This window comes from Molossus molossus, unplaced genomic scaffold (assembly GCF_014108415.1).
Source record: "Molossus molossus isolate mMolMol1 unplaced genomic scaffold, mMolMol1.p scaffold_m16_p_11, whole genome shotgun sequence".
NCBI classification, from domain to species: Eukaryota; Metazoa; Chordata; class Mammalia; order Chiroptera; family Molossidae; genus Molossus; species Molossus molossus.
Genome location: NW_023425346.1, coordinates 83815205 through 83832483, shown reverse-complemented (window position 1 = coordinate 83832483; position 17279 = coordinate 83815205). Strand labels below are relative to the sequence as shown.

General features: G+C 41.6%; 1 protein-coding gene across 3 annotated transcripts in view; it reads right to left on the bottom strand.

Annotated features, from left to right (window-relative positions):
* Positions 1-17279, bottom strand: part of UNC80 (unc-80 homolog, NALCN channel complex subunit) — a 217818-nt gene that overhangs the window by 156129 nt on the left and 44410 nt on the right. For 2 of the 3 annotated variants that reach the window (XM_036254642.1, XM_036254641.1), the window contains exons 14-18: positions 13554-13700; positions 9618-9765; positions 7361-7509; positions 5099-5265; positions 4274-4372 (exon numbers count right to left, since the gene is read on the bottom strand). In XM_036254642.1, coding sequence (XP_036110535.1) covers positions 4274-4372; positions 5099-5265; positions 7361-7509; positions 9618-9765; positions 13554-13700 — 710 coding nt within the window. The remainder of the gene's footprint in view (positions 1-4273; positions 4373-5098; positions 5266-7360; positions 7510-9617; positions 9766-13553; positions 13701-17279) is intronic. The other variant, XM_036254643.1, reaches the window with a different exon arrangement.

Sequence of the window (17279 nt, the reverse complement as noted above, 5' to 3'; positions counted from 1 at the left end):
CTGATACATCACCTAAGGCAACAGAAATAAAGGAGAAAATGAACACATGGGACTACATCAAACTCAAAAGCTTCTGCACAGCAAAAGAAACAATCATCAAAATGGAAAGGCAACCCACTGTATGGGAAAACATCATTGCCAATGATGTATCAGATAAGGGGTTAATTTCCAATATATATAGAATGCTCATACAACTCCACAAAAGGAAGACAAAGAACCCAATTAAAAAATGGGCAGAGGAGCTGAATAGACACCTCTCCAATCAGGACATACAAATGGCCAAGAGACATATGAAGAAATGCTCAACATCACTAATCATCAGAGAGATGCAAATTAAAACAACAATGAGGTATCACCTCACACCTGTCAGAATGGCCGCCATCAACAAATCATCAAACAAGTGTTGGCGAGGGTGTGGAGAAAAGGGGACTCTAATACACTGCTGGTGGGAATGCAGACTGGTGCAGCCGCTATGGAAAACAATATGGTGCTACCTCAAAAAATTAAAAATTGAACTTCCATTTGACCCAGTGATCCCACTGCTGGGAATATACCCTAAGAAGCCTGAAACACCAATCAGGAAGAATATATGTACCCCCATGTTCATAGCAGCACTATTTACAATAGGTAAGATCTGGAAACAGCCCAAGTGTTCACCAGTAGACGAATGGATAAAAAAGCTGTGGTACATATACACAATGGAGTACTATGCAGCGGTAAGAAAGAAAGATCTCTTATCCTTTGAGACGACATGGAGGGACCTGGAAAGTATTATCCTAAGTGAAAGAAGCCAAGCAGAAAAAGACAAATACCACATGATCTCACTTATATATGGAATATAATGAACATAACAGTCTGAGGAATACAGTAGACCCAGAAACATGGAAGTAGGGCACAGACTGACATCCCTCAGAAGAGGGGATGGGGGGTGGGGAGGTGGGAAGAGATAAACCACAGAACTTATATGCATGTATGCATGACCAATGGACATGGACAACTAAGCCGGGGACAGTGTGGAGGGGGGGTGGGGTGGGGGGTGCCAATGGGGTAAAAAGGTAAAATATCTGTAACAAAAAAATAAATAAAAATTCATAAAAAAAAAAGAAAAATTGGAAACAGCCCTGGCCAGTTTTGCTCAGTGGTTAGAGCGCTGGCCTGTGGTACAGAGAGACCCGGGTTCGGTTCCTGCTGGGGGCACATACCTTGGTTACAGTTTGTCCCCGGCCCTGGTTGGTCGTGCGGGTGGCAGCCACTCCACGTGTCCCTTTCACATCGATGTTTCTCTCTCTCTCTTTTCCTCTCTCTCCCTCCCACTCTATCTGAACAAAGGGTGGAAAAATGTCCCCGGGTGAGGATAAAAAAGAAAAATTGGAAACAATTTAAATGTTCGACTCGAGGGATACAGTTAAATAAATTGTGGGACTTCCATATAGTGATATGCTCCGTGTCATTAAAATACTATTTTAGAAGACTATTGATATGGGAAATGTTGATGATATATTTTCAAGTTAAAAGGCAGTGATAAAATAAGTTGAACAGGGTAACACCAGGTTAATAAAAAAAAAGTACACATGTAAGCCTATGTCTGAGGGTGAGTTTATGTGAATATATGCTAAAAAAATGTACCCAACAAAACACAACAAAAGTTTACAATGATTATCTCCAGTTGATGGCATTCTGGTTTTAAAACTATTTTCCTCCATGCTTTTCTGTGTTTTCCACATTTATCAATTTGAGCAACATATATTACTTTAGTAATTTGAAAGAAAAGGTTATAGAAAATAATAACATGATAACATTTGTCCATGGGATTCTAGGCTTATAAGCTTTGGGGTTGAATCTAGAATCTACCCTAAATTTGAGAGTGCTATGTAAAGCAATCACTTTCTAGAGATATTTATATTGGGATCCAAATTTTTTGTTTTGTTTTGTTTTTATCAGATAGAGTAGGAGGGAGAGAGAGAGAGAGAGAGAAACATCGACGTGAAAGGGACACATCGAGTGGATGCCACCCGCACGACCCAACCAGGGTGGGGACAAACTGCAACCGAGGTACGTGCCCTTAGCGGGAACTGAACCCCGGTCTCTCTCTGGACTGCAGGCTGACGCTCTAACCGCTGAACCAAACCGGCCAGGGCTGTGATCCAGATTTTAAGCTTCTTCCAAAGAAAAATTCTCATCAGGGAACTAAATACTTTTTATTCTCATTTTAAACCAGGGCATTCTGTTTATCAAATATGGTGTGAATTTAAATCAGTGTTTTTAAATTTGACTTCTCAGTTATTTTTTTATAAAATGATCACAGTGGATGAAGCATCTCTTCTTGCCTTTGGGGAATACACGACCCAATAATGTGACTCTATGGTCTGAGTGGGAAAACATTCAAGGAGGCTATAATTCATCAGCTTTCTCAATATAATGCTACATCAGCTTCGTCTAATGAGTGTGCATAATAATGAGTTTCAGAGAAATGAGCATATAAAACTGCTTTTAATATTACGCAGTTAATGTGACTTTAATTGAAAGAGAGAGAAGGGTGAGAAGGGGAGGAGAGGGGAGGGGAGGGGAGGCGAGGGGAGGGGAAGGGAAGGGAGGGGAGGGGAGGGGAGGGGAAGGGAGGGGAAGGGAGGGGAGGGGAAGGGAGGGGAAGGGAGGGGAAGGGAGGAGAGGGGAGGCAAGAGGAGGGGAGGGGAGGCCAGGAGAGGGGAAGGGAGGGGAGGGAAAGAGAAGGTAAAGTTGGAGCCAAGCTCATCTGCTCGCTTTTCTCCGATGCTGAACAGAAGACATTTGGCGTGCTCATCTCCTGGGCCCACTCAGTCAGGGGAAAGTTTCACATGTGACATTCTGTGGCATCCCTTCAAGTGGAAATTCTTATGTAGAGGCATATTAAAACATGTATGTTCATTCAAGGGAAAAGGACAGGTGCTAAACGCTGAGAAATCAGGTAGGGGTTTACCGAACATGAAAGAGACTATTTTCTAATCTAGAAAACTAAATTGCTTATGACAATAAATGGTTTTATTTTTTAAAATCCAATTTGTTATTAGATCATTCTTATCAGATTAGTTCAATAATTGTTAGTGTTATTTTTTTTTGGGGGGGGGATCCTGCTTTTTTGGACAGAGTCTGTCCAAAACTAAACCTCAATTTTGAAAAAGTTAAAACAAAGGTTTAATGGTAATCTGTCTATCTTTTCATTGTTGATTGTCATTTGTGCATTCATTCAAATATATATTAAGTGTTTACCATGGGCCAAGCCCTATGTAGGCACATGGGGCTATAATGGGGCTATAATGGCTATAAGTAAAACCTCACACTGTCCCAGGATCTATAGAGTTGATTTACCGTCTCACTTTTTTCTACCCATTTAGGGGCAGTCTCTAAGATTTCTCAAGGGCTATAAGAAATGGGAGGGCTTTTTTTTCCTTCGAAGGTTTGGTTTGCTTGCTGTGGATTATCACCAAGGTCCTATTTGATGACTAATATCCTTGACTGTGGAGAGAGGATACAATAAAAACTGCACTACCTGCAGAATTTCTGGAAGGATAATAGTTTAACACTAAATCAGGGTTCTGGGAAGTAAAATGATGCACCTAAAATGATGTACATATTTTAATTTTTGATCATGCCACTTGTGTAAGTGGTCTTCAAAAGAAGAATTAATGTGCCCCAGCCCATGGGGCTCAGTTTCAGTTGGTGGGAGCATCATTTCATACACTGAAAGGTCAGATGTTCAGTTCCCAGTCAGGGCACATGCCTGGGTTGCAGGTTCTATCCCCAGCCCACGTCAGGGTGTATGTGAGAGGCAAGCGATCTATGTTTCTCTCCTACATTGATGTCTCTCTCTCTCTCTCTCTCTCTCTCTCTCTCTCTCTCTCTCTCTCTCTCCCCCTAACCCTCTTTTTCATACTCTGTGTCTAAAAATCAATGAAAATGTCCTCGGGTGAGATTTTAAAAAATTAATGCAAATGAGCCCAGGCTGTTTATTTGGTGTCTATAGTAATCCTCGCATTTTTTGGGGACACTAATTTCAAGATGCTTTTGATTTTGCCATTGTAAAAAGCCTCTGATATCAGAGGCTTCCTGTAGGCACAAGGTTGGTTATTTGTGATTTGAATCTATAGAGATCAGTGGCTTTGGGAATGAAAAGTAAAGGGCAGAAGCAAGGCAAAGTTAAAAATAATAAAAAACAAACAGCAGTTTAGAAAATAGAATTTCCTCCAGTGGGAAGTGCTCAGCCCTCTACAGTGGACACAGAGCCAATGCTACTTACTGCTCTGGAGTCTGTGAGGGTCGACCAGAGATGAAGCTGCGACATTCCTCAGGTACGGAGGACACTTGGCCTTTGTCCACAACGCTTCCTGCCTCTGACCTGTGCAAATGGTGCATTCACCAATCACAACAGAGCAGGACACCATGTCTCAATATTTCACATACTTCATAACAGTCTGGTATAGACAACCTATATGGCTTGCAAACCCCATGTCAACAGAGTCTATGTTGGTATGAAATTTATATCCTACCATTCAACTCATGACCTAGCTACCTTATTGCCTAAGAATACCACCATTATTGCTAAAAGAGTCATTAGTTGCAAGCAGGATTTTAAGTTTAGGAGTTTCCTTTAGTCCTTGTATGTGGCACTTCTTATGAAATAGGCATACAATAACTTTATGTTTGTTAGAAATAAAAACAACACGGGACTGATCAGTAATTTGTCTTCTGTCATGTTAAAAATATTACTTAACTGATATGATATCAGTAATGGCTTTTTCTTTCTGAACAAAAATGTATATTACTATAGAAGAAACAAAAACACAGATTAAATTTTACTATACAATTTAGAGCTATGATGTGCAGCTTAAGTGTATAAAAGCTTGGGATCAACTGAGCTCTGATTCATACAGAGGCAGACAGTAAACTCATTTCTTTTCCAAGCTGTAGCTGGACCACCTGCGGTACCACTTACACAAGATGGGTCCCCCATCCCTGCACTGGGGTTACACAGTGTGTCAGGAGCCACATGGACAGTGAAACAGAAGATTATATTCTATAGACACAGGCAAACACTAATATTCAGAGCGCTCAAGCTTCCAACCTTTTACTGCCCGCAGGCTTAGATTCTGGTTCATTCTCCTCCACCTTTTTCCCTGGTGCCAACTTCTCCGCACTGTCAAGTAAAGCGCTGAGGGCCACTCTCCTGAAGACATTCCCATGAGCCTCTTTGATAAACTGGACCAGCTGACGGATATCACAATACAACCCCTATTTGGAAGCAAGAAGAAAAGTGGGAGAAAAGATGGTTTTGTGATTGTATAGTTTTCATAGGAAAAGGGGACGTAGGTAATTCTTTGGGCTTATAAGTACTAAAATCATAAAGAGAAGACAATTTCCTATGATGAAATTGATGATATACCACCTCTCCCTTTTTCCTATGGCTACATTACCATGAACCTTGCCTATCATTCTAGTGTGAAAAAGACTAATTAGCATGCTTCATATTCAGAAAGTTGGCTGTATCAAGAGAAAGCAAATTTACAATTTTAACCACGAGATTCCTAAGCTTTAATTTTGCTCTCCTAATTGTGACTTCTGAAGAGATGCCTGCAAAAAAAAAAAAAATCCAATCAGGATTTTGTTTATCCTAGAGATTTAAGTCCCTGTTCAGCTTCTCCAAATTTTCTACATCATTGTGATAAAACAACTAAGTCCTCTATACGGTTTGACAGAGCCTGGCATTCAAGGGTGACGCATTTTGCTGAACAGTTTTAACAAATAACCTATATGTTGCAGCCCATTTGAACTTGAACTTGACTATGAACTTAAGATGATGCAGGGTTATTAAAACAATATATTGGTGATTCAATATTTAAAAATATATGCAGGACTTTTGGGAGCAGATATTAAGCTTAGCACTCAGCATTTTCCCTTCTGTTAGGAAAAGTTCATGGCAAAGCAGAACACAGAAGCCTAAAAAACACTTACCTTAATAGGTTTGGGTTTCAAAACCTAAGATCACTGGGACAATTATGCCCATGATCTTTAGAAAAGCAGAAGGAAGAGCCACTAAGGAAAACATGGAGAGAGTGTCTTTTAGTCCTGTGGGCAGCAAGGCCCTGTGCCCTCGCTCTGGTCTGTGGTAGCTACTCCACGGAAGGGCAAGGCCCCAAAGAGAAGGGTTCCAACCCTTCCAGAGTGCCCAGACCTAAGCACACAGAAGACAGTACTACGTGAAATAGCTGTGAACCGATGCTGGAAACTCAGGGAGCCTCCCAGGCCCTACTCCTTGGAGGGGGAAACCCTAGATTGAGATTCAACTTCCAGCCATTCTGGTGGAATAGTGGTTCCAAGTCAAACTGAATATGATTGAAAGAAAATTAAGAAATGCAGTACTTCTTCTATACATGAGCTTGTCTGTTAAGATGTAAAAGAGCTCACATGTATTAAAATTAACTTGTCAGATTACTTTTTCCTTTGACTAAGATGAAGGCATGGATGGTGTTCATGTTATTCTCGAGCTCTAAGGACCTTGCTGGGGTGGCTTTGACATCCAGCAAAATCAAATTCCCTTTGGTGTGGGTGTTTATACTGTTCATCTCAAGCTAAGTGAATAGTTTCAATTGTTTAGAATAGCCTAAAATAATTTCCTCGGTTTATCAGATAGTGTCCAGATATGTAAATGGGCTGATTTCTGCAGAGGAGTCATAACATCTAGCCACTTAGTGAGATAGAGAAACACTCCTTTGCTCCCCACACAGACCTGAATTCTCTTCCCATCACATTTGTCAGCGTGAATGTACATTTCAGTATCCCAAACCACAATCCCCCAAACCACAATCCCCTTGGCAGCCATTAAGCATTAACCTTTTATAGTCTTATGGTTTCCGTGGTTTCATTAACACAGTCAATTATGAAGAGTAGCTAAAAGATTACAGCCCTCCATTAAAAAAAAAAAAAAAAACATACCCCAACTTCAGTGGCATCTTTGCATTAATTTTAAAAGTAAGTATGGTTTTAGAAGATGCTGGGTAGAACATTCTTTAATATTTCACGAGCTAACACGCTGCACTTCAGCACCGTCTTTCTGAAGAGCCCAAAGCGCTCTCCACCAACCACCACAGAACCCCTGAGACAGAGGAGGGAGAGAAGCCGGTTGACAGGGAGGATAGCGAGTAACAGGGATGAGAGATGAGTTGCTGAGGTTCCACCGTGAGCTACGGGTAACACTGAAAAAATAGATATTTTAACTTCACAGTGCAGACTTTCAGACATTAACTTCTCTTCCTCATGGCCACGATGTGGGGACTTCTCTCCAAATAGAGACAAAGAACTCCTGGGGGAGCAAAGGGGAGCTTCTCACCAGATTCTCGGGGCTGTGCAGCTCATGCGTGGTCGAAGCACAGCGCGTGATGAGGGACTTAAACATGGCACTGACGATGATGCCTTCCACGTTTTGGGCTGTGGATTTGTTGTCCACTGTGGTGAAGTTATTTCCAAAACCAGCTTTGTCTGCAATGCAAAGGCACCAATTAAAGGCAGTTTCCATCAAGCCACACAGTTTAAAGAAGTAAAGAAGTGTTGGCATCCAGGAATTAATGAAGGGCTGTCCAGAGCATTGACACAGCATTGAAGACACCCTTGGCTTAGTAACCTTTCCATACGCTTGGAGATAAACAGCTCAGAGTCTCTTTGGAGTCTTTATTGGGACATAGTCCGTCACTTTGTGGAGTGCTTTAATTGGTAAATCTTAGCAAAGAAAAGAGACTCAACTGTGGACCCTAAGAAAGACTTTCAGATCTAGAGTAGTTTTTAAATTGATAGTTACTTAAAAGAAATGATCTCCTAAAAAAAAAAAAAAAAAAAAAAAAAGTTATCTACTATGGAGCCCCTCATTGGAGAGAATTTCTGAGATCAGGTTTTGGTGGGGAGAGACACTGGCGGTCAGTGAACATCGTTAGGTCTGTGAGAAGTAGAGCAAGGTGAGGCCAACCAGAGGAGGTGGGCGGGGGTGGGGGGGTGGGGGGGAGAGACCAGGAGGAGCCTGGGGGAGGCGTTCGCACAGGCACTGGGAACAAAAAGGAGACTGAGTCCTGCCAAGAGCTGCAAAGGAATTCCAGCAGCTGCTTGCTCCCAGAGACTGGGCATACAGAGAGGGAAAATCCACACCCTCCCTCAGAGGTCCCCTTTCCAATTCATTCACATGTGAAAGCCAGTGAGCTGAGACCATCACCCTCTGTGGCATTCTATGCCAGTTTTTCAAGTATCCATGGACCTTTTGTGGGGGCACATCGGGTATTCTGGGTCTTGCCAGAAGATTCCTCATGGCTGGGGGGCCACCTGCGGCCTGCGGCCTATAGGGGCAGTGTGTGTGCAGCTCTGAGACTGAGCAGAGAGTGACCTGTGTGTCGGCGGCTCCCTCACTGGGAGCCCTTTCCATTTCTGAAGAATCCCAGGAGGAATTCATCACCTTAAAGTAAAGCCCTTTGTTATCAGCCTCTCGCTTTTCGTGTCTGCTGGCAAGGGAGGACCTCTACATTTTACATTAGAAGGAAATGCTTATAGTTTCTATCTCCAATAGCTCAAAAAAGATGAAAAGCTAGTTTATAATCTTGCAGTTTCTCTTGCAGTCTCAAACACAATTCTCACTTCATTTTTCCCTTTATTTCTTTTTGGTTTATTTGTTCGTCATGTAGTTGGCTTAGCGCAGCTTTGATAACATACTTTATCCCAAGGGTTCTACAGAGGAACAATCTTTTCTTTTAATGTAACCAAACAGCAAAGTCTGGTATACAAACCAAAAACTGCTTCTAAATCCATCAAATATAGCTTCATTAGCAACGAATCAACTACTACTACGCATATATTATACAAATAATAAAACCCTGTACTAAGAAGCTCTTTCTTTCCAGGATCTAATTAACGTGTAGATTTGATCCCGCCCAGGCTTCACACATGACTTTCCTTTCATTACTGCATTTGCATTCAAGTGGTATTGAAGGTATTTGGTTTATTATGGATGCAATTGGTGTTCACTGTCTCCCCCTATAACACAGGTCTCTATACTGGAGTTTTCTTAAAGCCATGAAGCTAAGAGATTGATAAACTATTGTGGATCTGTCTATAGGTACATTTTGCCCGTTTATTTTTTTAATCAGTATATATATATGTGTACATGTGTGTATCAAAACTGTGTTACTACTATGTTTATATGTATTTTTTCTTGACTTTTATTTTGTGGGAAAAATGTGGCTAGCACACAACAGGCATGCAGTTCACAGGGCTAGGAGTATACTCCCCAGTTTCTTGATCTCTGCCTCATGTCATACAATAGATCTGACGAGACAGAAGAACGGCAGTGCGAGGGTTGAGAGGCTAACGGTGAGGGTGTCACATCTTGCCCAAGTTCCCATTTGCTGAGGCAGGCTGTCCTCAGAGAGGTCCAAAATATGTCATCAAAGATGATGAACACGCTTCTCTTGTTTATACACTATTACACACACACACACACCTCCTCCTCTACCTTCTATCCCCACAAATATAATGCACTTCTGAAGTGCTACCTGCTTCACCTCACAGTGACCTCTCCTAGAACTTGAACGTGGTTTGGCTTTACTTACTGTCGGTGACCGGCTCCATACAAAATCCTAGCAGAGCGTGCAAGAAGTCCACCACGTTGTTGAGGGAGTCCTTGTTCACATAGTCCCGCATGGTTTGTCGGAACTGCATCTTATCTAGCTTGTACAGCTTAGTGAGGCAGTTCTGGGCCTGCAATGAAGGAAGACAAGTGAAAAAGTCACAGGTACCAGCTTAAGCTAAGGATACCATTAGCCCGAGACAGAAGCCTTCAGAAGCGAAGGCTCCTACCCACCCTGCTGGCTGGTGCTGGCCAGTCCTGCCAGCCCCTCTCGTCTGAGTAGGAGGTGGGCAGGGGCACGCTGAGCAGTCCCAGGACTTTTACTTTGAGAAGCTTCTCCAGGAAAAACCCGAAGTTAAGGTCTAATGCTGGTGCCAGACGGAGTTCGGCATTTCCACCAAGACTGAGATTTTACGGACCCACTGAAGAAAGCTCCAAGTGTGTAACATTTGGGTAGTGACAGGAGTGGGACTCTAGGGTTAGAAAAATTCGCGGGTTTTGTGCAGTGGGAAGAAGCATGTCCCTGCCGTGCTCTGATACTTGGAACTCAAGTAGACCCAACGGAGGCGGTGGGAGGGATGTAGGAAGTGGGTGTCCAGTGTCCTCTCCTGTGTCCAGGAAGGAAAGATCCTTGACACATGAAAGAGGCTTAAAATAAAGGCAAGTCAAATTTGTTCTGAATGTGAAAACTTGGTATTAAAATCAAAGTTGGCCTTGTGGATATAAAAAAATAAGTGACCACTGGCTAGGCCTAGCTACTCAAAATTATGTCTCTTATGAACCAGCAAATAATTTTGCCATCTGGCAAAAGGAATGGGGATAATCCCACCATCAGAACAAATAAAGTCCCAGTCATTGGCTGTGGAAGGCCACAGACAGAAGGCACTGATATGACCTGGGACCGTGAGGGGGTCTCCTGCCCTCTCCCACTGAGAGAAATATCAGAGGAGAAAATCTCAGTTATGTCACCATTTTCACAAACCAAGGCCCAGAGAAAGATTCTTGGAACTGTTGGGAAGAAAAAGAAAGATTCTGAAAGGCGAAAACTATGAATTAGCAATAGGCTTCATGCTATGCCCTTATAGAATCTCTCCATGCATCACAAAATCAGATGGATTGACTTTTTAAAAAAATTTTATTCTTCCTTGACTGGGTTTTAGAACTTTTGGAAATGAGAGGTTTTATTTCAGGGAAGTTACTGTTCGCAGATGTCAAGCAAGCTCAAGTTTTTTCTTACAAAATAAATGCTATTTGTTATAAAATGCAGTTTGCAAAGCACTTCAATAAAGTATGTTCTGCATGAAGAAGTATTTAATTATCATTCCATAAACAATTTGTGAATATCTTCATTGCAATAATTATAAAGCACTTTATGTATTTTTAAATGTTTCTATTTTTACTTGATTTGATTTGATTTGATTTTAGAAAGAGAGGGAGGGACGGGAAGAGAGAGGGAGAGAAATATTGATGTGAGACAGAAACATCAATAGACTGCCTCCCACACACACACACCACCAGGGATGGAGCCTGAAACCTGGGCTTGTGCCCTGATCGTGACTCAAACTGGTGACCTTTCAGTGTACAAGATGACACTCGATCAACTGAGCCACACCAGCCAGGGCTACAAAGTTCTTTAAAATGGCAGGTTGGAAGGCCCTGAGTACAAATTATCCTATCTTCTCTATAAATACACCAAAATAAGGCATAGTTTCAGATCTACTCTTTAGAGCTATTAGAATATCTGAATGAGTTCAGTGAGAAATTTCAGCAAGAATTAGTCGGAATATCAACCCTTTAGCATTTTGAATGTGAATGTGAATATTTTAAGGTTTTCCAAGCGATATAAAACTGCTAAAGATGAAATCTTTTTCAATAATTTGGGACTACCAGCTAATGATAGATTAACCTAGGGAGCACATGCTGGAAATTCTAGGCACTTTGATGCATATCGTTACAAGAATTTCTGGGTTTTTTAAAAAGAAGTATAGAGGATCTAATCTGGTAGAGGTAAGACATGTTCTTAACATTTTAAAAGTTAAGTACCCTAGCCTGGCCTGTGTGGCTCATTGCTTGAGTGTTGACCCATGTACCAAGAGGTCGCCAGTTCAATTCCCAGACAGGGCACATGCCCAGGTTGTAGGCCTGATCCCCAGTGGGGGCATGCAGGAGGCGGCCAATCGATGTTCTCTCTCATAGATGTTTCTGTCTCTCTTTTTCTCTCCCTTCCTCTCTCTGTAAAACCAATAAAGAAAGTAAAAATAAAATAAAAAATAAAAAAAAAGTTAAGTATCCTCTGAAAATTCAATGCATTAAAATCTGAAAACACCTAGCTTGTTGAATTAGACACTCTCAGGGAAATTTTCTCAAATGGATATCTCTTGAAGAATGAACAGTGTGTTTCCTGAGCATGGATAAGTACATATAATCCCCATAATGGTTATTAAACTGGGCTACAAGAGAATGGGGGAGTTGCAGTGTAAGTCTGCAAAGCTGAGAAGGCAGGTGGAAAACTGTCTGGCATCCTGATGGGAAACATTCAGTCTTGTTGGAGGGGACAGCACGGTAAACTAAGAAGGAGCTACAGCCTCTCAAGTGTTTCTGATTCAGCTAGCTCTACTTTCACCAAGTCTAAAAAGACAGGTTCTGGTGTCAGAGCGAGTTTATACCTCCAACGAAAGTATCACACTTTATATTTTAGTGTTTCGTGTTATGGAATTGGTCTTTTGTTTAATGAGTGATGTGGTTTCAGCCTTGAAGGCATTTATTCATACTGTGATAGGATTCAACATCATACATGCATGTGCACAGATGCTTTTTATTGCCTTATTATTACTTTGAATTAATTTTGGCCTCAAAATCTAGATCTTGGTCAAAGTTTTCAAGTTTCAAAATTTAGAAGTTAATTACTACGAAATAGAACCCCTGTGTACATATAATAATTAATATATACAACATAACAGAATAGAAAAGAAATAATAGAGAGAGATGTACAGATAGGTAGATGATGAACTATGAAAGAGACACAGCATGCTCATATTGTGTGAACATTTCACAACAAAACCCAATACCAAGGAAAAATGGGCTGGCATTAGATTTTGACGTGATCCTAAAACTCTGCAAGATATGCCAAATGCTTTCCTGGACTCAAATTTGCATCCAATATTTATTTTAGGCAAATATTTTCTTAGGATTTCGATTCAACGGTCCCAGCTCGGACTTGCTGCGGAGATGCGCTGCTGCTCCAGAGCCAAGGGAAAGCGGTCGGTCACCAGGGCAAATGCAAATGAGCTGGCAGGAGACCACGCCCATCACAGAAGCGTGCTTTGCAATCCCAAGAGCAGAGTTTCAAGTTTCACACAGTTCAAAGGGACATGATCTCCAACAGAAGTGAAGGTTCATTCTCAAACAAAGCAGCCAGTACATGACTGGCTACTTTCACAGTCCTGTGTTTGTTGTTTTTTTTCCCAATAAGGGCCATTTCCATATCTATATAAGAAAAACAAATTCAGTCCTAAACTTGGACTCCTTCTTTAATATCAAATATGCTTTTATAGTACCCAGGCAGGTGATTAAAAAGTCATTTGTCATAGACCATTGTAAACTTGCTAAATGTATTCATCATTGCAAAGTTCTTTCAATATATAATTCACGCATTCCAATTATATACCCTTTCACCAACTGGGAGTTGGTCTGCCCTAGGCAGAAGGTAGAAGTGTTTTCCCAATTAAACTTTCCTGGGCCTGGGTTTTAGATGTCTTGAGATACATTGTGGGAATCCTCCCACCCCAAGACACCATTAATTAACCCTGTGAAATACAATATTTTTCAAGGAACACTGACCCTCATTGTCAAAGGACTCATTCCTAAATCGGAGGGAGGGACGAGGGGGAGGAAATGGAATCTACTTTAATTCTCTTACATTCTCTCGGAATACCTGGTGTCTCAGACGATCTCCAGAGAGCCCTCGGTGTCCCTCTCCACAACCATAGGCACATCCCAAAGACTTCACTATTTTGATGAGCATGGTTAGAGCAAGCCTATGGTTGCTTATGGGTGTAACTTCATCCTAGTACCCAGGAACAAGAAAGAAAGAGAAGTCTTTTTACTTGGTCACTAAGGTCCTTTTGCTACTAAGATTTTATTTCATGATTAAACCAAGTTAATTTGTTTTATAGTGAGCACCTGCAATTTGGGAAATAGCACTGTCAAAGGCTCAACAAACAACCTAATTTTTAGAAGGAAAAAAACCCTAGAACATGATTGATTTAAAAGAAAGGATATGAATGGAGACTTCCTTATTAAAGGACATGATTTTGTATCCTTGACAGACTGTCAGGAAAACTGTTAGAGAGAAAGAGTGGGGAGCATCGATGATGAAGGCAAAGAGGTTTCTCAGAGCTACTTTTATCAGCTGGCTCAGGATAGTACCACCAGGCAAGAATTATTGCTAAATTTCTGGCACTGATCAAAGTCTGGAATGCAGAAATCGCATGACAAATGCTGACATTTTTAAAGAATTTTTCTGATTTTATACTTTCACTACATTGTAACACTCCTGCACAAGGACAGTGAGAATATAAAGACATTTGTAAACATTTTTTCCTAAATAGCTAAATAGGAAGCCTTCCTGCGTGAATTATGAGAACGACCATCCTTTCTTTTGCCCCATTTAAACCTTGTTGTTAATGGAAAACGAAGCCTCCAGAAAGATGAATTCCCTTGAATTATTTTCAGAGAAGCACAAGGACGCCGTTGCTAAGGAATGACACGGATCCCCATGAGGGAGTGCCATTGCCTTCGGAAGGCTTCAATCTTCCTTCGTCCTTCTGGCGACAGTCTACTGTTAGCACATACACCACGGACTCGAAAGTCCATCTCCTGCTCCTTAATTCACATCATGTTCGGTAAATTAACTCATCTCTGTGTGCTTTAGGTTTCTGTCCTGATAGTGTCCCTTCCTACTTCACTGGTTGACTATGCAGAACAAACTAAACAATAGACAAGTGATGGGCTCTTCCATAGTTACATAATCAGGTTTATTCATGAACTGGGGCCACACACATACTCAGATGTGGGCAGAGTGTGAAAAGGATAGGGAGTTATCTAGCATCCTGTGCCATAATGTGGTAGGCTTTCTCCTCCCTCAATGTTATGTGGTTGGTCCTATTTTTCTTTTATTTATTTTTTTTTAAAATTTTTTTTTCTTTATTGATTTTAGAGAGAGAGGAAGGGAGAGGGAGAGAGATAGAAACATCCATGAGAGAGAACATCAATTGGCCGCCTCCTGCATGCCCCCCACTGGCCATCGGGCTCACAACCTGTGCATGTGTCCTGAGCAGGAATTGAGCCTGCAGCCTCTCGGTGCATGGGTCGATGCTCAACCACTGAGCCACACTGGCTGGGCATTCCTATTTTCCTAATTCATAGGCCGATGTAGTAGATCTGGTACCGGATCCTTTTAGGACCGAAGCACTCATTCTCTGAGCTGCTGGAAGTGTGGACGGCTGCCCGCTGCGAGCTGAGTTCCTCTCCAGGCACTATCCTTAGCTAATGAGAGCTGCCTTACCCAGGGTCATGCTCTCTTCATGGAAGCCGTCTGCTTTCAGTGGACAGTCGAGGGAGCGAAGAGGGTCGGGAGCATAAAGGTGGGATCCCCTACTTCACTTGTGGACTAACTGGAGGAGCCATCCCAGCTCCAAAGCTTCCTGTGCGACAATGGGTGAGGCCTCTAGGACATAAACTGCAGTGCAGTTTGGCTTCTGTCTTTGCCCTGGCCTGCTTCCTGTGCACCTCACAGATACTGACCCTGAGAAGACGCCTCACGAAACCTCCTGCATACACATCTCCACATCTGTCTGTTTACTGAGACCTCCGCAGCTCAGATGGCTGCCAATGGAAGACTCAAGCTCACCAATAGACGTCTACCTGTCTATTCATTCATTCTTTTATTTATATATTCCAGTTTAGAAATGTTTCCGTTTGGATTCAAATCTCAGCCCCATAACCCTGGGCAAGCTACGTAACCACTCTGAGCCCTACAGAATGGGAATCACAGTAACACCTGTCTAAGGGAGTTGTGAGAATTAAATGAGTCAAAACATGTAAGGCACATAATAATAGCAAAACAAATGCTAATTGTTATTTCTAGGTGTGGGGTACTGCTATCCTTTGGGGTAACTTTGTGCAAATTAGAAAGGATACTCCTCCGGGTGGATGAAGCAGGGAAGGGCGAGCCCTCTTAGTGGATGCAGCCTTTGGGTAAAGAGCTCACTGAGCAAAGCTTGGATTTCAGTCCTTACTGACCCACCGCCCTAGCCGAGAGCCTTAGTGTAGTATACGCACTGCACAGCCAGAGACAGCGGAGCCTCAGAGAAAGTCACCTTGGGTAAAGGCTGATTTAGGTTGGTTAACATACATTTTAGAATTACTATATGTTCCTTTAAAATAAAACCCTAGCACCCTGGCTAGTTCAGCTCAGCGGTTAGAGCGTTGGCCTGCGATCCAGCAAGACCCGGGTTCGGTTCCCGCTAAGGGCATGTACCTCGGTTGCAGTTTGTCCCTGGCCCTGGTTGGGTCGTGCATGCGGGAGGCAGCCACTCAATGTGTCCCTTTCATGTCGATGTTCCTCTCTCTCTCTTTTCCTCTCTCTCCCTCCTACTCTATCTGAACAAAAAATAGAAAAATGTCCTTGGGTGAGGATAAAAAATAAATAAAATAAAACCTTAGCTCCAAAAGCTCTTTGCAAATATCTATCCAGGTTTGTATTTTTTTAGACTTTCATATGTCCTTGGGATTTATGTTTCCCTCACGGGTGACATTCTGAAAGACGTATCAAGCTACTGGCAAAGGGCTGGACAGATATTAAATAACATTTCAAATTCGCAATACCAGTCAGTGGCAAACACAGAAATAGAAATTGGATATTCTTTTCTGAATATAATTAATTCCCCTAGCTTCTGGTATTTATCAGGTTATAAAATTAGATAAACCCCCTGATTTCACTGAAATTGACAGATGGGTTTGAGAAAGAATAGACCTGTATGAAGCACAAACACAGTGCACTTGACCAACAGTCATGTTTTATTTTATGAATTCTTTGTACTACAAAAAATATTATTTTGCAGAACTAACTACAAAACACTTATATCTTGATGTCTGTTTCTGAGATCACATAATCTGACTTTAAAAATTCCCACACCAAAAAAAAAAGTGATAACTTGTTAAAATAACTCTTATAGTATTAAGTATCTAGTATAATATCTAGATTTTAAATAGGCGAGAGACTTGCAGGTCTTCAATAAGAATTAGATAAAAATACTAACTAGGTAAAAATCAGACTAAAAACAAAAATATAATACTAATTATAAACCTCAGAGATCCTTCGTGTATGTGTGTGTGTGTGTGTGTGTGTGTGTGTGTGTGTGTGTGTGTCTCAAAGCCCTCATCAATTTAGTTGGAATATCTATGTTTTACTGAAAAAAGCTGATCAAACTTTCTCAAGTCTCTTTTATTAATTTTTTCTTTTGTTCCCCCCCTTTAGTATTATAATGAACATGCCACCCACCATCTGTTATCTCTTTTAGTGGCCAGCCCAGATTGATAGGTGAAAAATGAAACTTTACAAGAATCTCACTGTTTGCTGTGT